At 43.4% G+C, this 26,979-nt stretch overlaps 1 protein-coding gene across 10 annotated transcripts in view; it reads left to right on the top strand.

The window, feature by feature from the left end:
• The first annotated feature begins 6,585 nt into the window (after positions 1-6,585).
• PTPRM (protein tyrosine phosphatase receptor type M) overlaps positions 6,586-26,979 on the top strand; it is a 482,484-nt gene continuing 462,090 nt past the window's right edge. For 5 of the 10 annotated variants that reach the window (XM_083826617.1, XM_083826619.1, XM_083826620.1 and 2 more), the window contains exon 1: positions 6,586-7,106. In XM_083826617.1, coding sequence (XP_083682743.1) covers positions 7,034-7,106 — 73 coding nt within the window. In that variant the 5' untranslated portion in view covers positions 6,586-7,033. The other 5 variants (XM_083826609.1, XM_083826613.1, XM_083826614.1 and 2 more) reach the window with 2 other exon arrangements.

Consider the following 26,979-nt stretch of genomic DNA (forward strand, 5'->3'; position numbering starts at 1 on the left):
TCACAGTGTTCTGCAACAGTATAAATTGTTGTTAAAGTAGACTTCGCAGGGGAAAAAATATATATCTTTTTTGTTGTTGTTGCTGTTGAAAGACAAGTACAAGATAAAAAGTACACTTCCTTCTATTCAACTACAGCTGTAGGGAAAAAAAACACCTTAACTTTAAGTTCCAATAGGATCCAGTTTAATAACATCTCATGCATCTCATACGACGATCACGTCAAACTAATAGTAGAGAGTTGTCTAGAGGTGCTGTTGACAACATGAATACTACATTGCTAAATAAGAGCTAGTAATGAAGAAGCAGAAGGAACTCTAATCCCATCTATCAATGACTGTTTTTTAAGACCCAAGAAGAGAAACAAAGAGGCTGTGTACTTGGCTTCTGTTTCACAAGCTCCTAATCAGCTGCGAATGAGCTTTTGGAAAAACTTGATCTTATGCTAAGGCGCAGATACTATTACCTGATGCTAATTCAAAGCTATTGATGAAAAAACATATGTGACTGAATGAACTCAAGATAAGTCCACACGCAGAAAGAAAACTAATCTTACATATGGCCTTGAATATGGCTTTTCAGTTGGCTTTTGCGCCTGTGAATATCTGGTGGAATGAACCTGAGATGTCAGGAATATTTTCTCTGAACTGAACACACCATCTGAAGGGCTCTTACAGATGTGATCAGTCAAAATTAGTACTGATGGCATCAGACATTACTATTCCAGTTGTCTGCTTCACCCCTCTGCCTCATACACGGAAGACATTTGAAAAACAAACTTTTGTCTAGTACTTCTAGGGATTACTGCTAAAGGGAATGCACCATCTGATGGGAGCCTGCAAAGAAACCCACTATGGAAATGGGTTTATTTATGTAGAAAGATGGATTAGAATATTTTTAGCAGAAAACATATAATGCTATAGCTCTGCCAGTGTAACTCAGCGTGTGCTCCTTCCACTACGCACCAAGTGTTAATTTATTTTGGAACAATTGCTCTGTCTTGGAAGACTGAGAAATTAGCTTATTTCACAGTGCTTATCTCCTAAATTTTGATTCTTTTGGTCTCATTCCTTGACACAGTTGATTATAGAAGCACAGAACTGAAAGAACAGCAACTTGAAGCTCGAATAAGTAGGGAGAGGTAGATCAGTACAGAACTTTGAAGACAATGAAATTAAGCCTAAATTTGTAATAGAAGAGGATGTTAACCCAGATGAATGACAAGATCAAAGCAGCGAGTGACAAAGATGATATTACAGTCTGTATTTGTACAGACTTTGAAGACTGAATATATGAATATTTGCAAGTATTTGCATTTGATCAATGCTGTGTTTCTGTCTCTTTCTGCTCCTGACCAATCCCATCCAGCCGTACAAAAATCTGAAGGTTATAAACTCTCAGTTGGCATAAGCAGGTGTTTGTTTAACAGTATTAGGCATTTGAACTATGTTGCTCTCTCGTCTCCTGTACATACCACCTGATACTGTTGACAGAGACATAGCTAAGGACACACGTTTTGGGAGAAGCTAAGAACCGTAGTACAAGAACAGTCAAGGTACTTTTCTTTACAGGAAGTGGGAAGCTGGAAAAAAATAAAAGCCATGAAATGTATTTTGCTTTCAAACCCTTTGCTTTCAACCAGAAAGGGACAGCACTGCATGTAGTATTATTATTTTTTTTAAAACCTTACGTGCTTCTACCTGCCTAGGCTACACTCTATCTTATCCATCTCATTATAGCAAAATGTGAGATTATGAAATTGATATTATTCCACAAACCAACCATGTGTTTTGGGGTTTGAAATAGCAGCTACCATCGCAGTACAGGGCTGTCTGTTGCTCCTAGCTCCCCTCCTGACATTCAGATTTTAAAAGTCTCCCCCATGTTTTCCTTGGATACTTGAGATCTTTTCCTCACTTCTATTTCAATATTTTATAATTAAAAAATGTTTCCCTCTAGTCTTTTAAATACTTTTTTTCAAAGATCTGGCTGTGTTTTCTGTTTCAGTTCCCACCCGTGGTTTAACATCAAGGCCATGAGTAACCAGTAGAATTTACTCAGCTATCATAAAAATAAATAAATAAATAAAAAATTAGCAATTGGAAGCAAAGAGGAATTTAGTTTTTTACCACTGAACTCCACAGTGATCAAGTGAATTAGGCAAGGTGTCCTTGGTACAAAATAGATCATTATCAATGCTTGCACGTATCATTAGCAGTACCAAAAAATAATAATGCAGTCATATTACAGATTACAATATCTAGTAGGGAGCAGCCACAGTTGTGATTAGTACATCCCAGTGCCAAATGAATGACCAGGGATCAATTCCAGTGCCAGCAAGCCCCAACAGTAAGCAAGAAATATGATGAGCCTCTACTGAAGATGAAACACTTTGTAGCAACTTTTGCAGCTGGTTTAGATTGACCTTAGATTCCAAGGAGTTTTCTGATGCTCCTCTGAGGCAGGGAAAGACAGGGTGCAGGGTGGACACGATCTTTTAAGGACACTACTATGTCCTCACTCTACCCCTCTAATAAAGAGTCAGAACTGCCTTTTTGAATGAACAGTAGAATATTTATTCAGAAAGCTACATGTATCACTGAAATAGCTCTTTAATATCAAATGAAAACTTTACAGCATCTATGGATATAGATGTACTTAACACTGAAATACAAGTATAATGCCATCAGTAAATCCTGTCACACAGATACACACACTTTCTTTTTGAAGTTTTTGATATAAAAATCAGCAGTGAAAAGGGGAAGAGTCAAAAGGTGAAGTCAAAATCTGGGTGAGAAGATAAAGCTACCTAAAGATAAGTGAACATTGGTTAAGATGACTACATTGTTCTGTATTTAAGAAGAAAGCGTAACAAGTGGTAAAACTTCTGAAATTTGGCATGTTCTTCCTTGACCTAGAGAGATGGTATGATATTTCTTGAGCAGTCTTCTTGGACTTTCCAAGGATTGGCTTCGTAATTTGACTGCAGCTGCTAAGTAGGTTTAGTGAAAACAGAATTGTTTGAATTACTGTCTTCTTTCTAGCAAAGCACATCTTATTTTCACAAATTAGTAGGGACTGATATACTTACTTAAGAAAATGTGCCCCTGTCCCTTGGAGAAAATTACTTATTTCAACAGTAGGGTCATTGAAAGACTCATGAACTTTTATGTACGTGAGCTTTAGAACATGATGAAGTGGGCTAGTGAAAAATCATTCCTGCCTGACCAGTGCAAAAAATAGCCTTGAGCTGTGAGAGTGATATTATCTGCTGCTTATCCAGAAGATCAGGTGACAGCCTTGTAGCCCACGTTCTTGGCCACTTAATCAGCATTGTCATGGGTCAAAAAAGGAAGGATGTTTGGGCTTTCCTCCAACACTTGAAAATAAGTCTTCACCTTTCTATTTGTGCTGTAACATGAGCAAGACAGTGTTCCTGCTTCATATCATTATAGAAAGGGTGACTTCATGCTATGGATTATGCAGGATGGCTATGTTGCCTTATGGAATTTGAAATACGTTTACTTGTTCTTGTGCCAGTAATATAGAATGAACAGCACTGTGAATATCATTAGTGCCTTAAAGGAAAATTAACAGCTAAACAGATGAACGCAGTATGAATAATTTTAAGGATATACATATGCCTCCCATAAAAACTTTTCCTTGACATTGGTGAAGTTCTTGTTTCTCTGTCCACATAATGATAAGCTTTTGGATCTTGGACCTCTCTAACCAACAGTACTTACACTTCTCTATCAGTTTAGAAATTTTAAAAATTGTTTTTCAAAAGTAGCTCAGAGATTTGGAATATTGGAAATGGATCTGCAAGACAGTGATTAGGAACGCTGGGCAACTGAACCATTCCAGTTTCTGTAATAAACAGTGCAATTACTCATCATTTATCATCAACTTGTTTAATTTACCTCCAGTGGGAAATATAAAAAAATCCATATTTAAAAATAAAGCAAAAAACTTGCAATAACGGTTTTGTGCATTTCCTATCAGGCTACATTAAAATCTAGAAAACAGATTGTTATGCCAACTTCCATATTCATTTTTCTCCTTATCCTATGTCTTACTACTCGACTGCCTCATTCTTTGACCTCTTTCAGCAGGAATAATCAATGATCTTCTACATTCTTGAGCTGAAATGTGTGTGTGGGGGGGAACTGTCATCAGGTATTTGAGATGATCCAGTTCAAGAACAGATGCAAATTATCTGTTTGCCAATAAGAAACAATCAGTAAAATTATTTTATTTTCTGCAGATGCTTCCAATCCTCTTCCAAGTCACAGCTTAGCTCTTAGCGAATTCTCCTCGTTTTCCTGGAGCCAAACCACTAGCGAATGTTTTATGCCTAAAGTTTTCTTGATGTTCTAATTCTTTTTTGTACTGTTTCTGGACTGTTTTCATACACACTCCAGTATCAAAACTCAGTGAAACACAGCTAATGATTACTGATCAGTCATGTGTGACCAGTGTTTACTGTTGTTGTCTTAGCTATTCCCCAGAGCTTAACTGTTTCGTTGATTTATTGTATTTAAAACAGAATGATTATGTCTTTGAAGGTCAATGACTTTATCCCTACTGCTTCTATAACTGTGACCACTCTTACCTACTCTTTCACAGAACTTGGTGACCCTCTGTATCATCCTCTGTAAACTAACATTAGATAGCAGTGGATATAGGCACGGAGTTTTCATTTCCTTGTCAAAAAGATAGGGTCGGAATTAAGGTTGTTTGTCTGAACATGATACTTTATCACATTGTGTTAAGACTGACATTAGCCAATCAGAGCTATATTTTTTGTTTCTGGACACTATGACTAGAGAGAAGTCATAATTAGCATAAGTACTAATTTAATTTAACTGTAGATTTTTTAGTGTCTATTAGTAGATACATTTGAAAATTAAGTTTACCATAAGTTAAATTACTTATGAGACGTATTAAGTTTTTTAAAACAGTTTTGTAGTTACACAAGGAACATCTCCAAGACTAGCTACAGTTTCTAATTTAGAGATGCTGTAACTGCAGCTTTTAGAGAGCATACAATTTGCATAAATTATGCATGGGAGAAAAAAAAGTAGAATTATTATCAAAAAAAAAAAGAAAAAAGAAAAAAGAAAATAGCATAGGTTATCAAGGTCTGAGGGGATTACGAACTTTTCTGGGGGGAGGTGGGAGGCGCAGACAACTAGGAAATTCCAGGCAATTAATAGACGAAGAAAATGCTCACAATTCAAAGGAAAAGTCTGACGTCAGGAAACACGACAATTAATGCTATTCTGCCCCCTTGTGTTAACTTTGGAGGTAGCTGCCTTTACACCCCACACATCTGAAAAAGTTCACGTCCCTTCGTAGAGATGGCATCACGTAACAAATGCGTTGCTGAAACACAGTGTCCTGACAAGAGAGAGGCTGGGGGCTTGCAGGAGGTGATAGAGCTGAAGGCCTAACTTTGAAGAGGACGTATTATGTGTAAATATAATACAGGATACGAATACATCTTTGATATGCGTTGTAAGTTGCAGAACTGCATGGGGGATGGGTAAAGACTTCAGTTGCAACGAGATTGAAGCTAACTATACATGAGAGTATCATAAAAAACAGAGGACCTGCTCTGGAGAAAACAGAGGACGCAGAACCCGACCTTTTGTGTTTTTTTTTTTTTTTTTTTTAATTTGCCAGCTCAAACCCTTAATTGCAGCATTATTTTGATTCTTGTTTTTACCGTTTTGTTTGTGACCCCGGGGAGTAAACAGGCGTTAAATTTGGCCTGACACCTGCACCTGAAATAAATAAATAAATAAAGCTTTAACTGAAAGTGATAGCCAACAAAAATATTTCCACCTTTAGGAGTCAAGTTCGGAAAGAAAAGGTTTAAAACCAATAAACACATTATTGCAGTGTCTAAAGGTTAGGGACTCCAGGAGCTGAATCCCCCAAGCGGACAGGGCTGCGGGGCAGCCGCACTTCACGGGCGGCGCGGAGTAGAAAGCCCGGGACCCTCAGTGTGCGAGGAACGAAAGGCAGCTCCCTTTCGAAGAGATTTTCCTCTCACGGTTTGACGTGTGGACCCCCCGAGGCCATTTTCCACCCCAGGCTGGGCAGCAGGCGCTGTGGGGCCGGCGGCTGACAGGGCGGGCGGGCTGACAGGGGCGGGCGGGCTGACAGGGGCGCCCTACCCACCCGCGGCGAGGCGCTCAACTTTCAGGGGACCCGTTTGGGGGTCTCCGTCCCCCGGCAGCAGCCCGCTGCCGGCTTTCATCGACGACTGGGTCGCGGCCACGAGCAGGGGCTGTAGGAACAAAACAAAACACAACGCTGACGGAAAAACCCTGCTTTCCCTTCTTTTATAGTTACCCGTTCCTGCCCCGCTGTGCCTCGGCGCTGCGCCAGAGCACGGGGCAAGGGGAGAGCGGGGCCGCTGTCCCTGTCCCCATCCCTGTCCCCGTCCCTGTCCCCGTCCCCGTCCCAGTCCCCGTCCCCGGGACAGGGGCTGCGGGGCGAGCGCCCCTCGCGCTTCGTCCCCCGCCGGCCGCGACCCCGAAGCCGCCCGCGGCGCCCAGCCCGCGCCGCCTCGCCCTCTAGCGGGGCCGAGCGGCGCCGCCGCCGGCTGGGCGTGACTTTCCCCGCTCCCTTCAGCCCGCCCGCCTGCCGGGGGGGACCGCGAGTCAGTCAGGGAGCCGAGCTCAACCGGGACCGGCGGCGGCGCCGGGCGGGGAGACGCCGGCATTACGGGTGCCCCCCCACCCCCCCGGGCTCCGGGCTCCGGGCAGCGGCGGGGACGCGGCCCCCGGGGCGAGGGCAGCGGCCGGAGGAAGGCACCGCGGGCTCCCGGCGCCCCTCTCCCGGCGCCCCGAAAAGCCAAAGGGGACGAGGAGCGGACAGAGCGGCTCCGGGGAGCCCGGAGGGGGAGTCCCGGCCGCCCCCTCCCCGCCTGCCCCAGCGGCTGGAGGGGGGCGAGGGGGGAGCCTCCTACTTTGGCAAACACTTTGGCACTTTGCTGGATCCGCGGCAGGAAGGGGTGGAAATATGGGGAAAGTTGGAACTTGCCTGGTTACTTTGGCCGGACTTTTGCTGGCAGCGGGAGCGCAGACGTTCACAGGTAAGGGGCCGCCGCCGCGGTGGCCGGGGGGGGACGGGGACACACTTTGCCTTGGATTTCTCTCTCCTTCAGACCCCCCCCGGCGGGGCTGACACTTCGCAGCCGCTTTGTATACGGTGGGAAAAAAAGTGTCTGAAGGCGGCGGAGAGGGACGAGGAGGAGAGGGACGAGAAGGAGAGGGACGACGAGGAGGAGGCGGCGGGCGGGATGCCGCTGGCGTGCGCCCTGACGGGAAGGGCGCCGAGGGGAAGGGCGAGCGGCCGGCGGGGTCGGGTCGCGCCGTGCCCCGCTCGGGCTGCGGCTCTTCCCCGCATCCCCCTTCCCAAAAGTTTCCCTCTAGCCCCTGCCGGGGAGGCTGAGGGGCGAGGGGAGCCCCCCACGGGCAGTCCCCGGCGTCGGGCGGCCGCGACACGGCGGGGCGCAGCCCCGGCTTTGGGGGACCCCCCCGTGTGTGGGGGTGTCGGGGCTCGCAGGCGGCGGAGCGGCGATCCCCTCTTCCCTCGGGTCCTCGAGTGGGTTTTCGCAGCCCCCCCGGTGCTCCCCCGTCCTATTTCCGTGCTGAAGAAACCCGTAATTTTAGACGGGAATCCGGATTGTGAAATCCCCTTCGCAGCGAAGCGGGCCGAGCTCGCTTCAGGGGGGTGTGTGGGGGGGGTTGTCGTGGGTTGCTTCCAGCACGAAGTTGCTGCGAAGTACGGTAGAGAAATTGAAGATATTTGGTCCTCAGCTCATGCGAAGTGCGCTTCGGTGGGGAGCGAGACTTCTGACTTAGCCGGGTGCGCAGGCTGCTGGATATTTTGTACGCACGCGTTGCTTCCATGCAGCTCTGTGGGTAAGGCAAGTTTTAGGGGTGGGAGCTCGTGGTCTGCTTTTAAACTTGTTTAAAAAAAATACGGGTTTATGTTATGTCCCAGGGACCTTTTGTGTATGCAGCTGCGTTTCCCTTAAATTCTCTACAGCGTTTTTACTGCAGATGAGGCAGAGGGCTCCTGAGCAGAGGGATGTTTTGCACCGAGATGATATATACGAATGATGAAATCTTTTCCAAATACTCGTGTTAGGACGAAGCTGTGCTCTGTAGTGAATTATGGAACTGAACTCATGTATATTAGCCCTATAACTCATTAATATTGGAAGTCTAGTGTCCGAGCTTCAGTGAGAGCTCTTCCTTTATGAAGACAAACCCGTAACTCACTGCTGACCTGCACAAACTCTTGTACTTCTTGTTTAAAGTTGAGCTAGGGCAACTCTTCTTCTGGACATGTAAGTGACTTGAGTGTGTGATACGCTGACGCTATACTGGAGTCAGCATTTAAGTGCCATTCATGTTGTGTTCATTTCCATTGCCACACACGGTCGTAGAAAACACAAACAATTCAGTGATGCCCTTAGGTGGATTTACTGACTTGCGCATCCAGTTATTGCACAAGGCGATTCCAGCACCTCCAGAGCTCTGAGGCAGAGACACCACGATCGCCACGCTGAAACGGGATTGCAGAGGGTGCCGCGGGATGCAGCATCTGGCCTGCTCTCTCCCCGTGCGTCCATATGTGCATGGATGTTAAATATTGAATGGAAAGCTTATCCGTGAAGAGGTGTGTGCATTGTGGTTTTTTTATTTTTTTATTTTTATATATTTTTTTTAATATCGATTCCTGGTACTCAGACCAAAATTGATGAAATTTCCATTTTCGTACTTTACCATTTGAAGTGCTTGCCTGGGAGTCATTTTTGCCTAGGGGAAAAAAATTGCTGTTGCTTTTGTTAAATGTGATGCATCAGTGTCATAGAAATTAAATTACACAAAAATCCGTCCTTGAGCTGGGCAGTTAGTTTTTGTACTAGCTGTCCCTTGTTGCTGGTGGGGTTTGTATGAATAACATGCCAAAAGTTTAAAAAAGGAATTGAAAAAAAAGGAAAGAAAGAAAACCAACTCCACACATATTTGAAGCAAAGAATAGCAGTGGGTGAGTTAAGTCATCTTTGGCATTTCTAGTTCCATTTTTATTTTTACCCTTTCCTAAAATGATTGATTTATTTGACAGAGATTAGTTCTAACATTACCTTCAGCTATTGTTTTATTTGAGTTTCTTATTTAGAGAATAATCACGCTGAAAGATCAGATCTTGGCTTTTTAAGGCCTGGAAGCTTTCAAGTAATCTTTTGAAAGCAGCTTAACAGTTAATAACAATGAGATTTTCTCTGAGTCCTTAACTAAAGAATTTAAAATTCTGGACTCATTGGTTCAAGAAGCAAATGCTTTCAAGAATTTGAATTCAAGAGATGTTGCTGAAAGCACTGTCTTATATGGACAGTGCTGCTTATTTTAGAAAGTTTTTAAAAGTAGCTGGGGTCTTTCTGCGAGAACAGATTGCTTGTTCCTGAGAAACTCTAGCAGACATAAGTTAGATTTTTTTTTTATTTAATGATTTTAGCATATATGTCATTAAGTGGGGCCATGTGAAGACTGAAGGCTAACGTTACAAAGTGCCTGAGCTGTGTTGGTGTCATCCTCTGCCTGAGTATTCCTGCGGTATTCCTTCTGCCATCTCGCCGGGAGCTTATGCAGGCAAGGGGAGGCGATGCACTCCTGCAAGGGATCTAGGTCAAACACGGAGATGTGGAAAGTTAGAAGGGACACTGTAAGCCTAAATATTAGGTCTTCTATAAAATGAGAGGTCTGGATGTAATGAGTTCTGTCAAATACCAGCACAGGTAACTGAAATTGAAGGCAAGGAGATGTGTAATAGAATGCAGAAACTGTGTTTTTACAAAGGCGTCGTGCTCAGATTGATTTAAATTTGCACACAGCCTGAATCCTGAAATTGGTGCTTCTTGCTTATAACCTGAGTCTGACCTAGAGAGGCCTATTATTAGAGCGCTCTATTCTCTTTTGCTATAGAAAGCAATAAGGCTGTGTATTAACACATTCTTCTTGCGGTGCTGGTTTTAAAAGTTTTATTTCTTCTGCAAAGGGATGGCCTGCAAGTGCTTGGAGGAGTGATTTTGTGCCAGGACTAGTGGTGGTTATAAGGAGGAGAACAGGAGGGAAAGTGCTGTACAAAAACTGCAAACTATTTTGCTTAGGGACTGGCAAAGGTTTTCCATGGAGAATAGTAGTCCTCAAGCTATTTCATGGACTTAAAATATAAACCTTGCATTTTAAATAGATGCTGTGCCTCATCTTCCCCTGTTTTGGTTTTGGGTGTAGGCACTCTGAAGGCAAGAATCACACTTTCCGAAAACAAATGTAATGAAGAAACGTGACATGCTAAAGTTGGAACTTACCGTGATGGTGCTGATGGTTGGTGACAGCAAAGAGGAAGGATGAAAAGGAAGAAGATGGGTTACATCTTCATAGGTCCAGCCCCAGCTGAAGTGAAGCTTCTGGCAATCGGGGAAATGTGTAGGAAATAAAAACTTTCTGGTGTAATTTACTCATCTTAAAGAGGTTTGTCAGAGTGTTCAGGGTCTGTATTTGGAAGCCTTTGATAGCTATTCTGATTATTTCGCCAGCAAAGAGCCGTAGGTTTGTTTTATATCTTAATTTAACAAATTCTGCTTCTTCCTGCACTGCTGATTCCACCTGCGAGCCCGTATCCCAGCACTCGCGAGGGAAGCGAGGTGTGCTGGTGGAAGCGCGGCGGTACCAGCGCCTGCAGCAGTTGTCAGCTCGTCAGCACGACCGTTCAGCTGAACTTCCTAGCCTGGACGTGGCCTTGCTGAGCAGCCAGCTGCGGGAGAAGATGCCCAAACCAAACGCCTTGCTGTCAGAGGCTTTTGCTGCTCCTACCACAGCTCTGATTTCCGTAGGTGAATGACTCTATTTGGGTTTACACCCAGGAGTAACTGCATTTAAAACAGTCCAGCAAGTTAGTGGAAGAAAGGTGAAGGATCAGGTTTGAATAGGTCTGTATTTTTAAGCACTTTTGGCCATTTGGAGCTTGAAATAAAGTTTGTGTTTCCCTGTAAACTAGGACGTACTCGAGAATGCATCCAATTAAATGAGAGTCTGGGCTTTGGAAGCATCGGGGTTTGTCAAAAAAGAAACCGTGTGGTGCGGTTTTCTTTTTATATTGTTGAGCTATTCTGGTGTCAAAAGTTAGTAACGAAACCACGCCAGAAATTAAAAATAAACCTTTCAGAAGATTACAAGGATGTAAAAACACTGAAAAAATCCTGTGGTGTTTCTTTGGTCTCTCAATTCAGTGGTCATCAGAATTCGTGAGGAAAATAGATTACAGTGTCCTGAAACAATATAGCAGTATATAATTTACAGAAAATAATCTGTTTAGTGCTCGCAGAAGGTGCTAGATTGACAGCTAGAGAGACAGATTCCTCAAACACATCACAACACAAGTTAGGACAGAGAGAGGAAGCTTCTGGTCACCATCTCACTGACTGGTGAGGTGAGCACAGTAGGTGTAGGATTAATGGGACGAAGTCTGGTGGTGTGGTGAGGTCAGGACCTGGGAACTGATCCTCTACTTCGCACCTTGCACTTTCATCCTGAAGGAAAGATCACTTCAGAGGGCTGCCTCTTGTGTTTAAAGCTTATTAGTACCATTGTCAAACACTTATTTAGGGTAGCTACATCATTAAGTTTTAAAGGTGTTTCCACAGAAAATGACATGCTTTTACGAGCCTTTCAGCTCCCAAGTGTGTAAATAAGCGGGTTTGAAAGTTTTCCCAGGAATAAATTGTTTATTAGTGAGTGAGTGCACCTGAATTACCTTAATTCTCCTCAATTTCTGTAGGAAAAATTGAGAGTCTTCTTTCTTTCATCCGAATTTGCTGATAATTTCCAAATGTGTATTTCTGATTTAATATGCAATGCTCTCAATGTATCGAAAAGCGTTTCAGGAAAACAAAACCAATTTGGAGCGTATAGTAATATGTTAAAAAGAAAAAGAAGTTTAGTAATAAATTTTACTCTGTCGCTTTCCTCGCCCCCTCTGTTCACTTCTTTCTGCTTTTGTAGGGCACGAACATTTGTGCCTTCGTGGGTTTGCCTGCTGTGCTCTGCTGCTGATCACTAGGTGTAGCTGCATCTCTAAATCCACTTTTCTAAGTGGAAGAAGAGGAAGGGCTGGAAGCTGGGCTTTTCCTTGAACGTCAGGATGTTTGGAACTTGGGAGGTGTGAAAATTTTTGATGAATTTTTGCGACCTAGAGAATCTGAAGCCACTGGTGGCTTGTTTGCATCAGTTTGCTTATAACACAAATGAACTTTCTATTATGTATAAAAAGGCTGATTCCAGTATCACTGTTACTGCAGCACTCATTCAGCCTTCTGTTGAATACTGCAATAAAATGCATGAAATTACAAAGAAATTGTTAGTGCTTTCCTAGTGGCTTAAATGCAGGGGTAATAGCTACAGAGGTGTGATAAAGCTGTATCTTAACCACCTCGATTGATCTGTAGGTATGTCTTAAAGAAAAGGCTCAGTGTTGTGTGAGTTAACACCTTGATAATGCGTCGTGGGGAGACCTCTGCTCCACTCAAAGGAATTACTTTCGGAAAGGATGTTGCTGCCAGGGGAATTCTGTACTGATTTTTGGAAGAGCCTTGTGTTGTGGCAATTAAAGGGCACGTCCCTGCCTTTAATATTGCGAGGAGTTACAGAGAGTAAGCCCTCACCCATGCTTTAAAAATGTAGAAGAGACATTTTTATGCCCAGGTTTCTGAGAGTAATGGTAAAAATGAAGGTGTATTTACGCCTGTAACACATACTCATGTCCAGAAGCTGCAGGGAATAGGGAAGAAGTGGCTCAGCCATTTCACTCTGCGTGCCCCTTTGCCACATGAGGAGCAGTGGTAGCAAAGACAGTAATAACCGCATTTGTTCAGACAAAAGCAGGGGAGCATTAGCAGGAAGGAGCTCTGAAAGCAGGTGAGCATTGTGGTGTTTGGGGAGAAGGTTGGGAAGGAAAGCACGACACTGTGTGAAAGAGTGTAAGAAATGAATCTTACTGGAAGGGAAAATACCCTAGGAAAAAGCTGAAGTTGTAAAGGCAGTTAAATGGCATCTGGAAAACATAAATGGATTTATATTTACTCACATTTTCTTATTTTTGTCATCTTTGTTTTGAACACACTTGTCTCGTTAATTTATTCAAGGCTCGAACATGTCTTCTGACAGCTTTACACAGCAATATTTGGTTATCTTTGCACATATGATTAAGTGTAATGATGTTAATGAAACTTTATTTTTTTTCCCTGTGGAGTGGTGTGAAACCCAGATTTCTCACATTTCTCATGAGCAAGGTGGTTTTTCCTTTTTTTTTTTTTCTTTTCTTCTTTTTTTCCTCCTTCTTCCCCTAGATGTGTGTAATCTGCCCTGATTTCAAGAGCAGCAAGTTTTGGTTACAGTAGGGATTTTGGAAGGGGAGCTTGACAGCTTGAACCCTATCACCACTTTATCCGCAATTCTAAAATCCAGTATTGTTTGACTCCTTATTCTATTCAGTTATTTCATTATTCTGTGACTGTGAAAACCACTTTTGTCTGTGGCCCTTTGTTGTAATTCTGTAATGCATAATGGTAGGCTGATTAGGTGAAATAGTGGTTTTTAGTTTTGCTGATGAGATTGTTCTGTAAGACTGAGTATTACGGGAGTTTCTGTGCTCTTCCAGGTAGGTGGACAGCGGACTGGCAATGCCCTGGGGTTTTTGCCATGGAGTTGTTCTTACAGGTAAACAAAGAGAGTGGCTTTTCACATCGGTGCTTCTGGTGAGTATAGACTGGACTGGACGATGAGCATCGTTGTAGTTGTGCGTATGCTTGTAACCTGTGCAGTAGTTCATGTCGTGCTCACAGCAGAGGTAGTTGGGGGAGCTTTTTCTTTTTCCCCCTCTCCACTTGGTGTTAACTAATCCCATATTTTGGGAGCCGATGCTCTGTAATTCTGCCATGGCTAGTCCTGCAGTCTGTGATCACTAAAGTGGTCACCTGCACGCACACCTTACCGTTCCAGTTAGGAAGCCTGTGCAGTTTCTGCGGGTACGTAGAGAAAACGGATCTGGCAGCAGTCTGTTTTTTCACAGCCGGAGATCACATCCCAGGCAGAGGCTGAGATTTCTCAAAAGGTTTCATGTTGTCCTCTATCTGCGTAGAGTCTCACCTGTGGTATTTTCAAGTTCATGGCTTTTCCCAGCTTTAACATACGCTTCTGCTAACAGCTGCAAATAAGCACGAAAGTCAGTTTCCGTCTCCGTGAGCTGCGTTAGGCCCCAAATCAGACACAACTGTTCTTCCTGTAGCTGTTTTGCTATGCTTATTCTCGCTTCTTAAGGGGTGAGTGAATTTGTTTTGTTTGAACAGACAGATTTCATTATTATCTGTTCCCTCTTACATCCTTCTGCTTCTGGTAAATAAAATTACAACAAGAAGCCCAGTGTTTCCTAACAACTCCACGGTCTGTTCAGCGTGTGCTCACGCACTTGGTAGGAACTTGCTTGAGTGAGGAAATGCATTTGTTTCAAGGTTCAACCCTGCTTGCCAACTGCATAGGACTACGCATAATTTATTGCAATTATTATGATATTTCTATCACAGGGTGTAATTCAATATCAACATCACTCTGATCACAATTTTTTGGAAGCTATTTGTATTTTGATAGTGTAAATCTCTTTTTCCTTCTCTGCTTTAAGATGTGCTGTATGATCTTAACCAGGAAATGTTTTTCCTGCTCTACGGGACTTTTTGAGCCTGGAAGTTTTTTCTGGCTCCACATTGGGATGACATAGTGGAACACGAAGTGTGCTGCCGGAGCACAGCATGCAAAAGACAGATGCATATTGTAATTCCTGTTGCTTGGTGATCAGAGCTCCTGCGTAGGTGTGGGAGACCTGGATTTAAGTGCATGCTCTGGCGTTTGGCTGTGGCATGGGTGAGCATCGTCGTAGGCTGTCTTTTCTGTTCTTTTTTGGTGGGTTTAGTTTTGACCATGGTTGAAGTGTTCTTTTTTTTTTTTTAACTGACATTTAAGAACCCCTAAATGTATTTAGAGAACACTTACAGCAGCCATCGGCTGTCACCTGTAACTTCAGTCTTGCCCAGAAACTCAACAGTGTACTTAAATACTGTCACATATTTAGGAGATGAAGACAGTTGTGGACATTTGCAGGAAGTGTAGTACTCAGTGGGGTAGTTTTTATGCTAATGGTGAGAACTGCTCTAGCCTTTTTTCCTCTAATGTTCCATTTTCTGAATTCTGCAGAGTAGATGAAGATTATTTTACAAAGCACCGCATACAACACTTTAATATAAGCACTTTACATAACACATCACTTCAGCTGTTTTTCTTTTTAACTTCTGCAGAGACAGCTATTACTGAAGTCATTTCTCAGCTAGATAAGATAAGTTGTTGTCCCAGTGATAATTTGGAGGTGCCACACAGTTGATGCCCTCTTCCCTGTGTCTGAGGGGTGTCATCTCGATTCGGTCCTAGCTCAGGAGGAAGCCTCCGCAAGCACTTCTCCGAGCACCTTCCTCGCTGCGAGCACCTTTCTGAACATGAAAGCAACCTTCTCGGGCTAGGTCTGCAGGTGTCGTAGGGAACCAGCAAAACCAAAACACAATTAAAGTTAATATTTATTCACAAACCTCAGAAGGTTGGCAGTGAGAGCTGGAAGCCGGTACGTTGCCCAATGTTACTATGCTCTGTTTGTAGTGACAGCAAAGCACGTGGATTGAGACCACACGTAAAGTTCATGAGGTGTGTTTTATTTATTTTTACTTGAAGAGTTGTTGTTAGAATTGCCTACATAAGTCTGGGCTAGTAAGGGATTTATGTGAATTAGCCTGGCATTTTCATTTGGGCATTTGGAAACTACAGGGGTTTCAGTATTTACTTTTAGTGTTTGAGGAAAGCACGCGCCCTTTAGAACAAATATGCAGTGAAATTGCATAGGGCCCAGAAGCCCAAGACAAGTTGAAATACACTCCTCACAAATTAAAAACTGCCTTCCACAGCAACAGTGCAGCAACAGGAGCAGTGGATTGGGGTTTTCTGAAGTCTTACAGAAACTCCAGAGCCGGATCTTTTCCAAACGCTTAACAGAAAGGCAGTTTGTCCGGTGCTTCTTTGCATCTTGACTATTGGGGAGTTCAGCATTACCCACATTAGACACCCCACACAGCTGTGAAAAAGGTGTGAATGTTAAAAGACTCAAAATGTTCCTCAGGTTGAGCCTGGTGTGTAGATTATGCATGCAGTGAAATGAAAGGAAGGTGTGGGGAGCTGGGGGTCGGCCTCTTCTCACAGGTAACTAGTGAGAGGACCAGAGGGAATGGCCTCAAGTTGTGCCAGGGGAGGTTCAGGTTGGAAATGAGGAGACATTTCTTCTCAGAAAGAGCAGTCAGGCACTGGGACGGGTTGCCCAGGGAGGTGGTGGGGTCACTGTCCCTGGGGGTGTTCAAGGCAAGGTTGGACGTGGTGCTTGGGGACACGGTTTAGTGGGTGACATTGGTGGTAGGGGTCATGGTTAGACCAGATGATCCTGGAGGTCTTTTCCAACCTTAATGATTATGTGATTCTGTGAATATTCCTTAGCTACTTCTGCTGCAGTTCCAGCTGCAGGCGGACAGCCGTGTGACTGCGTGGCCTGAGGCAGCGCGTCTGCCCGTGGGGAGTGTGCCTGCCAGCCTCAGCCGCCGGTCCCACTGTCAGTCCCCTTGCAGCTGTGGGGTCTCCATTGCAGACAGGATTGAGGTGGGTGGAGGGTTGAAGCCACGGTTACTGCGTATGAGGACTGTCTGGGCTGTGTCTGGTTGTGTCGCCTTGGTCACTTCGAGGGGAATTAGGCTATGTGAGCTGCATCCATTTGCTGCTCTTGAAATTCCTTCACTGATTTCTTGAAGAGAAACATACAATCATTAGCAATGCATGTCCTCAGTTTGGGAGGTGCCTGTTAGGACTCGGTGGGGCACGGAAACTGAAAGCAGCTGCCTGCTTGTTCTGGTGTCAGGCAGGAGCCACCAGGTGCTGGGCTCAGACTGCAGCCTGGAAGCTTGTGTGTTTTGAAAGTTACTGCTTCCCTGTCAGTCCTGTTGTGGTTGTTGCAAACCTTCAGTCAGTTTCTGATGCACAGCCCAAACTTGCAGACTTTGCAATGAAAACTGTCCATACTTGTGAAGATCTCGGTTTTAAGAATGAATCCAGATTCGCAGCTTCCTGAATTGGTCCACGGTAAATCTGCCTCGGTGAAGTAGTGTCTGGCAGACTTGTTTGCTCGTGGTGGGTGGATCACAGGAGCTTTGGGAGCCACTCACCTCCTGTAAGTGAGGAATCTCACATTTCCAGAACTGGCTCTGGAAGTCTTCACAGCCTGCAGAGTGCTGTGCTAGATTTACAGCCGTTAGAAATGAATTCTGGCTCGTCTGTCAGAAGATGTGTACTTCCAGACTTTTTGAAGGGGAACTGCGGAAAAGTCAGGTCTACGTGCGAGCAGCTGCCGTTGAACAAATAACGTGGTATTCACCAGTAGCCCCATTCACATGATTTCAGTGCTTTGACTCTACGCAGTGGTCTAGCAATAAAAGAAAGAATTGCCCAATTACAGTAATCTGCTAGAGCTGTGTACTCTGGAATTTTGTGCAGAGCAAGAGGGAGGGCTCTTACCTGCTCGCAGTTCTGTCTAAAATGGCACTTTAACACCATCCATTCCCCAGCAAATAACATACATATTTAACAAAGCTGTTAACCACCAGGCCACCTTTAAGAGTATATTGCTGAGCTGCCCCCTTCTGCGCTCTCTCCACCTCCTTTTCCGTGCTCAGGCCTGCCCCCATCCCCATTCTCCATCATCAGGAGCCCCCTGTGTCCTCCTCTGCTGCCTCTTCCCAGGGCAGCCGTGACCCCAAGGCTGGAGGACGATGCCCGGACACTTTGGGGATCAACGGGCACATCTGATAAGGGCACGTAGCCTCTGGGGGGCTGCCACAAAAGCTTGGGGACAGACATCCTGGCTGCCTGCTTATTATTCATACCAAGAAGGCTTATTATTATCATTATTTTTTTTTTCTGAGGCAAATTAGATCAGAATGGTCCCGTGCATGTATTACGACACATGCCGGCGGAGCGTGTGGTTATGAGTAAGTGGTGTAAGCGAGCGGGGTTTAAGTTTTGCTTTGCTTTGCACGGAGAGCAGTCACGGTGAACAGTTCATAGCAACAGCAGGCACTGCTAGTGGAGAATGCGATACCGTGGCCAGATTTAGATTTCAGACCAGATGGACGTTATTCATAATATTATTTGGGTGTTAATGGTTTTTACTAGAGTGCAAAATAAACTGCTTAATTTTTTTTTTCCCTATTTGTTCTTCAAGCTAAAAAGAACTAGCTTGGCACTATTAATACTGGCACTATTTATATAAACACGAGCTCAAAAATTAAAGATGAATATGGTTGGGTTGGAGCATGCGATATAATTAATTACCAAGAGCTTCTGATGGCATAGTAATTGCAGGTAATCAGGTGTTGCACAAGTCAGCATGAACACCCTGATATCAGCATTTTGTAGAAACGGAGCTACATGCACAGCCTTCTGAAAAACTCATCTGGCATCCTTTTCTTCATGGACAGCGGGCCATCAGGCAGTATGCTAGAGGTATCAGCTCTTGGCTGAATCTTTTTAGTACCGATTAGGTGAAGGGGAAGATGCAGAGTCTTGCATTACATAAACCTGCTTCCTTTCTTAAACACAGAATAAACATTGTATGCAAACCTTTAAGAAGAATTGTTGTCTCTTTATTCGAGTCCTGGAATTAAATGCTGTATTTAAGCCAAGGTAGTGATGTATGTGCGTGTTCTCCATGTCGGTGGGCTAATTTTGGTAATAATTTTTACGTGTGGTTAAAACACCTATAAATACATACGCAGTAAATGTGTATGCCGTGTATTCTATGCCGCCTTGAGAGACAATTCTGCAAGTTCGTATTTCTACCAGCTTAAACTGGGCTTTCGGATGAGCTCGGGAGTTCCCAGTCGGTACAGACGATGTGCAGATGATCAGCGTGGTTCCTGCTGAGGAAAGTTGGGTGTGCCAGCAGGATGCTGCCTGCGGTGCCCCGCGTGTTGTCCCGTGCAGAAGCTGAAGTGCCCGGTTGGAGCAGCCAAGGTCTCGCCCCGTATCGAGACCGTAAGGTTCCTTCTTAATCCTCATACGGCTGCTGTCTCTGCTGGAGTGTTAATAGATAGTCTAATTTGTGAGCTAAATTACTAATTGTATTATGAGTCTAAACCTTATTAAGCCTTTTGTGTGGAATTAGATCACAGAGCTTTGGGAAGCTGAATCCTGCTCGGGTTCAGTCTCCTCCCTTTGAAGAGGGGAGGAAGCCCGCCTGGCGTCTGCACAGCCCTGAACTCTTCTGCTGCCGTCTGTGTCGGTGACGGGATCGTAAGTTTGAAAAGCAGGGTAGCTTTGAGAATAGGCCCTCAAGTGGGGTCTCAGTTACCCGAAGGCAGCAACATGCTGCATTTAGCTGAGCTGAGGCCAGGGCCGGAATATAAACGAGTTACTCTGAGCTCGTGTACACGTGCTGCGTGGAGGTTCAGCTGTACGGGAGTCGCTGAAATCCTGCAAAAGCTTTCGAATGGCTGCAGTTATCCATCAGGATGGGGTTTGGTAGAGGTATACTCGTGTAAGAGTTCACCTAGAAGAACTCTTAGCAATCTAATTTGAGCGGCTTATTAAAGTTATTTCTGGAGGTGTTCATAGGCACCTAGAGCTGGAGAACACTTCCCCTGTCGCTCAGCTGTGCTGCCGGATTTCAGGAGCCCTCCTCAGCTGTTCCTCTGCGAGTTCAGCCGGGTCAGCTGAGGCTGTTCTCCGAGGCAGTTCGCGCTCTCCACTCTGCTTTTGCACTGCAGTGAGTGTGCTAATGCAGCCCAGCTGGAGACGGAGCTGATTGCCTCCAGCGGTGGATCAGTAATAAATAAACAAAGGGGGACTTGATGGATTTTTGACACCCCTTGCAATACATTTTTATGTTCATCTGTAAGATGGCTGGGAACTGTTGCGCCTTTGATGCGGGAATGTTGCACCCGTGGCAGTTCATGGTCTTTCAGAGAAGACGTTCACATCTACTCTCCATATTTTCCTGTATGTACACGAGATGCATTTCCAGGGGTATCAAGTTTTACTCTATAATTCCCCACGATAAGCTGCTGTGAGGAACTGTTCTTCTTTTACACCTGAAGTTATCAGAGACTTGCATGTACTTAATGTTTCTACCTTTTACATTTTTTGGCGTTTGAAATGCATAGACAAAATATGAAAGTAATAGGATATGTAGCTTGTCATGTCATCTTTATATTTTGAGATATTTGTATTTTTTAGCATTTATCATAAATTTCAGCATCTGTCCCAAGAGAGCAAAGTATCAGAGGGTTCTGCACCAGTTTGTTCCCTGCACTTGTTCTCTACACCTACACCCTGTGTATTTATTGTCTTCGTGATGAGAGCAGCTGAAAGTTAAGGCTGATCATCTTCAGGTGTGTCTGTAACAGCCAGCTTGTGTTTGTTAGGGAGGTTCTGTGTAGTTCCCAAATTGTATCTCACACTTGTTGAAGTATTTGGGGAGACAACTCTTTTTTGAGAAAGTTTTTGTATGCTTTACAAGAATTTTCTGGCATTTTCTTATTCAAATGCAGTGTACCTTGGGACCAAAGCAGGTGCTGTTTCACAATGACCTAGGTGAGTACAAGCAGGACAGAAAGGAAAGGAAAATCCACAGCTCTGCCCACTTGCTATCTTTTTCTCTCTTGACTCTGTGTCTGAAAAATAGTGTTATGAAGCGTGTCTGTCTACTCTGACTTTTGTCTTGGTCATCTTCTTGTCTGGTCTTGGTTGCCTTTATGTGTTTTGTTTTTGTTTGTTTTGTGTTTTCTTCCCCTCAGGCTGCTAAGGGTAACTGCACATCACAGCATTCCTATGGTTGTTTTCTTTGTGTTGGCTTTGTGCAAGAGGCCACGTTTTCAAAGCAAACAGCAAACGCGAAGAACAAATTAGAAGGGTGAGCATTTTTTTACATCATGAATAAGTACAAGTGTCTGTTACTGGAGGTATTACAGCAGAAAATGGAGCATTGAGTTGTGCTTGTACCTTGTGGCTGTGGTGGCACTGTATGTCACAGCTTCCTTTTCAGCTGCAGCTACTGATTGAAATAGCTAAGGGAACTGTTAATTAATTTTGGTGAGTTTGTATGCTTGGATGTATTACAACACCATTCCTGGATGTGGAGGATAGACTTTGGGTTTTGTGCCTTTGGATGGTAGCGTTTTGAATTTTTCTCTTCTCCTGGGTACTCTTTGGAGCGCTTCCCATATGGTACCTTTTCTGCAAGGCACATCTTTGTCCTGTAGAGACGTAGGTTTTGAGATCTCTACATGGGAAAAGTTGCTTCATCCATAAGCTGCTGTCTTCACAGAGAGCATCTGCTCCAGCAAAGCTTACTTCTTCCCACCACCCCCCTGTAGCCAGAGCTCCCTTTATGCTCCTTCCCTCCCTCCTTCGGCAGCAGCCCGCTTACTGGTTTGACTCAGGAAGGAATAGTTTGGGCTTTGGATAAGCTGTGGGTTTTTTTCTCCTTTTTTGTTTTTTCCTGTAAATAAAGTTTTGGTGATCATGAGGGAGCGGATGGGAGGACAGTTATGACATAACTACCCGCGTTACAGTGCTAATTATGGTGTATATTGATATTAATAGGGAACCTGCCGTTGCCACGGGCAGAATCTCCCAGTGGGAGGTGCAGAAAAAACCTGGTTCAGAGTAGAAAGCGATGGAAAAACCTGGCTCTGATCTTGTGCGTGGCAGCGTGAGAGTTGGTGTAGCTGGTTGAAAGCCTCGTTACAAGCCTTGAAGCATTTTGGGTGGCCCTGTGTGGAGCCAGAAGCTGGGCTTGGTGACCCTCGTGGGTCCCTTCCAGCTTGGGACATCTTCTGCTTCCAAGGACCAGGGCTGGCTGTGCTGGCTCAGAGCTGGAGCAGGGAATTTGTTGTAGATGTTTTCCAGGGATTACAACCGCTGTGGCTGTGCGAATCGCAGGCACAGCTGGCGCGTGGACACGAGGCATTATGAAAGTGTCGCGAGCTAAGAGCGTTTCAAGGTACATTTAGTCGCAGTGCTTTTCTGCTTAGGCTTGCGCATGGTCTCTCTATTGCATTTGTGCTGGTGGAGTTTGAGAGTTGTGGCCTTGGTTGGTGTTTATTCCTAAAGGAGGCAACACTTGTATGCTTAGGAGAAGGAAAAAAAAAAAAAAAAAAGGAAAGGAAAGGAAAAAGCATGACTGCGTGGTTGTTATGTTAAATGAATTTTAAAGTTGGTGAGAAGAGGCATTCGGAGATGAGAATGCTTGGGGGGAGAAATGAAAGTGCACTGGAGCTGTTTCCCCTGGAGGGCTTTAGGCAGGATTGAGGAGAAGTGGTGCATACTGAAGCCTTGTTTATAGTCTTTCACTTACTGTTAATAAAACAGGGATGTTCTAAAAGGTTTCCATAATTAAAATGCAGTCCTTGAGTATAGTGCATTTTCGGAATGGTCTAAAGGCCTGCTGCCTCTCAGGCTGCTTAAATCATTATTTATAAAAAAAAATGCTGCAGTGGACTCGGTGTTTTGAAGTTGTTTTCAGTCGGAATGATGTTAGAAATAAATGTTGGGGATTGAATAAATGAAAACAGAACTTATGGGGAAGCTGATAAGTGTACAAATTGACTGGTTACTAAATAATTACCAATACAGAGATTGTTTTTTTGCTTTCTTTCTCGCTATTTTTTTTTAAATTGGCTGAATATTAATAAATCTGGCTTATTTCTGGGAAACAGCAAGTTTTAATGGTCTTGCAGAAATTCATAATAAAGCTAAGGAATTAGCATAATAAATAATTATTGCTTCCAGGGTTTTTATTGTTAAGATAATAAAATGTTAAAAAGCAAGCCACTTGAGTAGAAAGTAATTGCACTGACAAGCACCACACAGCTAGCATTCACAATAAAGTAAACCTTCCCTCAATGTCAACCTGATTTGCTATCCACATAAATGCTTCCTCACATTATGGAAATGTGCTTTTTCTATCAACAGAGAAGAATAAAACTCCAGGCATCTAATTAATCTTGTCTGACGTTTGATTTCATACTCAGGTTAAAACATGAGGCAGGTGGGTCTATTTTTTCCCCCCTCTATGTGCATGACCACAGGCGAATCTCTCCATTAATGTCAAGCTGCATCTGTGTGTCTGCGACTCTGCCACATGTCAGTCATTAATGCATTAGCGTTGCTTGTATTTGATTCATATGCATGATTCATATGCACCACTTTTCCTGTCTGGAGGGCTTGGTAAATGGGAAACTGCAAGGCTTCAGCCCTGCATCGCGAGCGTTTCACCTTGACCCTCCCTGCAAAGGAAGAGGGGCTCTGTAGGAAAAGGGTTAGGCGCGGTAATTTGTAGCACAGGGAATTTGGAAGTTAGTGTGACCCGGCGAGGGAAGGAAACAAAACTGGGCTTTGACACTTGCATTGATAAAGAACGCTCTTGTTAAAGTCGAAGAACTTTTCATAATACCTAACCCTCTTACCTGCAGTGTTGTGGGCTTGTTGGTGGCAGGACTGCTTTTATAAAGTGCACAGAAACTCCTACAAAACAAGTTGGCTGCGTTATGGTTTTTTTTATCTTAGGAAATTCGAGGTAATGGCTTCTGCCAGAGGCAGCATGCAACACTTGAAAATGTGGTGGTTTGACCTTGAATGCTAAAAACCTGTGCAACTCTGTTGTGTTTTTACATACTTAGGTAGTACAAACATTTAAAAGGACACTGTTAAGAACCCAGGTCCAAAAAACAAGCTCTGCGTGTTCTTGAAAATGAAAGTGATAACCTTAAGAGATTGCATAATTAAAAGGAAGCCATCGAACTGAAAAATATTTTCATGAACGTACTGTATGTATTAGAATATTTTTCTGCAAAATTTCCTGCATGCAAAATCCCGTGGAACTGGGAAATAAATGTTTGCTTATGAAGTCCAAAAGTAAGAGGAAGAATGAGTTTTGTTTTGCTGACTGAAGGCAAAAAGTAGAAGCAGAAGCATCACTGGTGAAGGAGAACTATGTTGTGTTTTTCTTTTTTTTTTTTTTTTTAACCAAGCTTTAACTTTTGTTTCCAGTGTTAGTCTCCTACTTCATAGTAAGTGTGTGACTGAAATTATTTTTCTCTGTATTCCAAATATATGGGCTGCATCCTGCTTGGAATATATATTTGTATAACACTTGCATAGCAGCCCCATCTGTAAATAACTTGTTAATGGTGCTGAAGATCCTCAAAAAAGCATACTACATCAACCAAAAATGCTTATGTATAGCTTTCTTGTTTATGCCAAATTGGTTGCATACAAGTTGTAAGTCACCAGAATTAGGCAAAAACTGTAAATCTGGTTTGAGTAAATGGCTACTTCCCACATCTCCAGCTTTTGAACAGCAGCAGGTAGGAGCCGATGCCAGGTGAGTTAGCACTTAGACCTAAAAAGAAAGATTTATTTGTGGTTGACCTCTTGGTGGCTGTGGCTTTCCTGTGTCATTGTGGTGCTGCTTGGTTGGTGCGTGGTCTGCGGTTGTTTTGGCTGTCTTAAAAGGTGGCCGATCTTAAAAGGTGGCCTCACCAGAAGGAGGTAGGAGATGGAGCCAGGAAATACATCAGTGTCCTCGCTGCGAGGTTCTTACTGTCAGCTTTTCCCTGGATGTTTCTTGACAGATTTTGCCTTTCAGACGCAGAACTCAGGCTCTAGAAGAGGTGCAGTAACACAGCTTTAGTCCACATTTGCTAACGTTTTCTACCTCAAAGAAGGGCTATTACTGCTCTTACAGCTTTTAAGGGCGTCTGAAATGTGGATGTGGAGTTGGAGAATGCCTTTCTGTTCAATAACCCGGGTAGGTAAAAGCCACAGATTTTGTTAAGAGATCAGTTGTAATGCTCGGCATTTCTGTGCTGCAATTTCTTTTTGGCTGCTGGTAGATGGGATGAGAGTCACAGAACACCTTGTGCAGGCAGGAGCTTCAGCAGATCAGCTTGTCCAGCCCCCTGCTCAGAGAACTAACTTCAAAGCCAGATCATGTTGCTCAGTGCCTCATCCACCTGAGTTCTGAGCATCTTTAAGGATGGAGACTCCACAACCTCTTTGGGTTATGTTAACTTCTGAAATAGGAGTTTTAAAAACGTTCAGTATGTTAGCTTAATATTTTTGTAGAAGAGAAAAAAATATCAAGAAAAGATAGTCCAGAGTATATTAAAACTTCAGGTGAAAGCTAAAGGATTTTTTTGTGTGTGTGTGTGTCTGAATGCATTTTGTTTGAAATATGTCTGTCAGGTCTTTCTAAATACCTTTTCGTAGTGTTGTCAAATACTTTTAAGGGTGCTGATAATGTAAACTTTTGTTGCTTTCTGTCTAGCTTTGTTCAGAATGAATGTGGCCATACAAGGGACTACGTCAGGTTTTGTTATTAGAAGAATAACACAATGATGACCTATATCAAGTAAGAGATGGTCATTCCAGAAAACATTAAAACTTCATTTTAAAAGTCCCATGGTTTAAAGGCACACACTTACTACTTGCATAGCAGAGGTTTTCATTGCATGGTGCCAGCATTGTTGTCTAATACCAAAGAAGATGAGCTCTCCCTAGAGATGATGCTTTTTGTGATTAAAAACTTCAGCAAAGAGAAAATACACACTGATACTAAAAAGAAAACAAATTGCAGAACCTCTAAAAGGAGAAAAAATTATAAAATAAATAAATAAATCACTGCAGAGGGAAATTAGGAAAGGGATAAGAGATGCAGAGTTCTGTCCCCAGATAACACTGGCAGGGAGAGAAGTGATGTTACTCTTAACTTTGAGACTCCATTGGGAGTTTTAAAACACTGGAAGGAAGGAGAAGTGGTGCCACTGGAGAGGTCTGTGGAAAGGAACAATGGGCACAAACATGTTTTTCTGCTGCAGGGGAATGAGAGGTTGTTATGCTGTGTCCAAACAATTTTTCTGTACTTTTTTTGGCCCTAGTTTAACTACTGGTGACTTTCACCCCAGGTCCTGTTCTTTCCAAGTGCTGTAGAAATCTAAACTTTCCTGTTTTGTGTGTGTGTGACCAAATTAATACAAAGTCTCATTGAGTTGGGGCCTGACTAGACACGCTTTGGATCCCAGGCATGCTGGTATTCACAGAGGTGTTGATTCATTTGAGACTTAAGCAACGTAAGTCCCCATTGCTGTCCTTTTTCCTTATTTATCTTTTTAGCAATAAATTTTGTTCTTGCCAGCAATGGGCTAAGTAATGAGATGACACATGCTGGTCATTTCCAGGGATTAAAGTTCATGTTTTGAGAGAATTTTAGAGTTTACAGTCACAATAAAAACATCTTTCTGGTAATCACTGAACAGTGAAAAGGTTATGGGTTATTCCATGTTTAAATTAATTACCATGTCAGGCTTCTAATTAGGAGCTGGTGTATTATAGCTGGGATTTCATGAATGCCTAAAATAGATTTGTTACCTTCTTTCTTTCTGTGTTCTGGAAATCTCAGCATGCTCTGTAGAAACAACACCTTAAAATCTATGTTCCAGATGCAATTTTTATGCTATTCAAAATGCATGCTTTTTTTTTCTTCTTCTTCTTTCAAAGTTCTTTAAAACATTGCAAGGAAGATCTTTATTCTTTTTATTAAGCTACGGCTGTTTTAGCTAATAATTTACCAATTCTGTCTTTCGGGGATAAAATGCAGAGTGGCACGCTTCTTCATTTAGTCACATAGCTGCTATTATCATTTGAAGCTGTGTGTACATGTGTTTGGGCACTTAAGTGCCAATTTTAAGAACCGTCAGTTCAAAA

Source organism: Anser anser (assembly GCF_964211835.1).
Source record: "Anser anser genome assembly, chromosome: 2".
NCBI lineage: Eukaryota > Metazoa > Chordata > Aves > Anseriformes > Anatidae > Anser > Anser anser.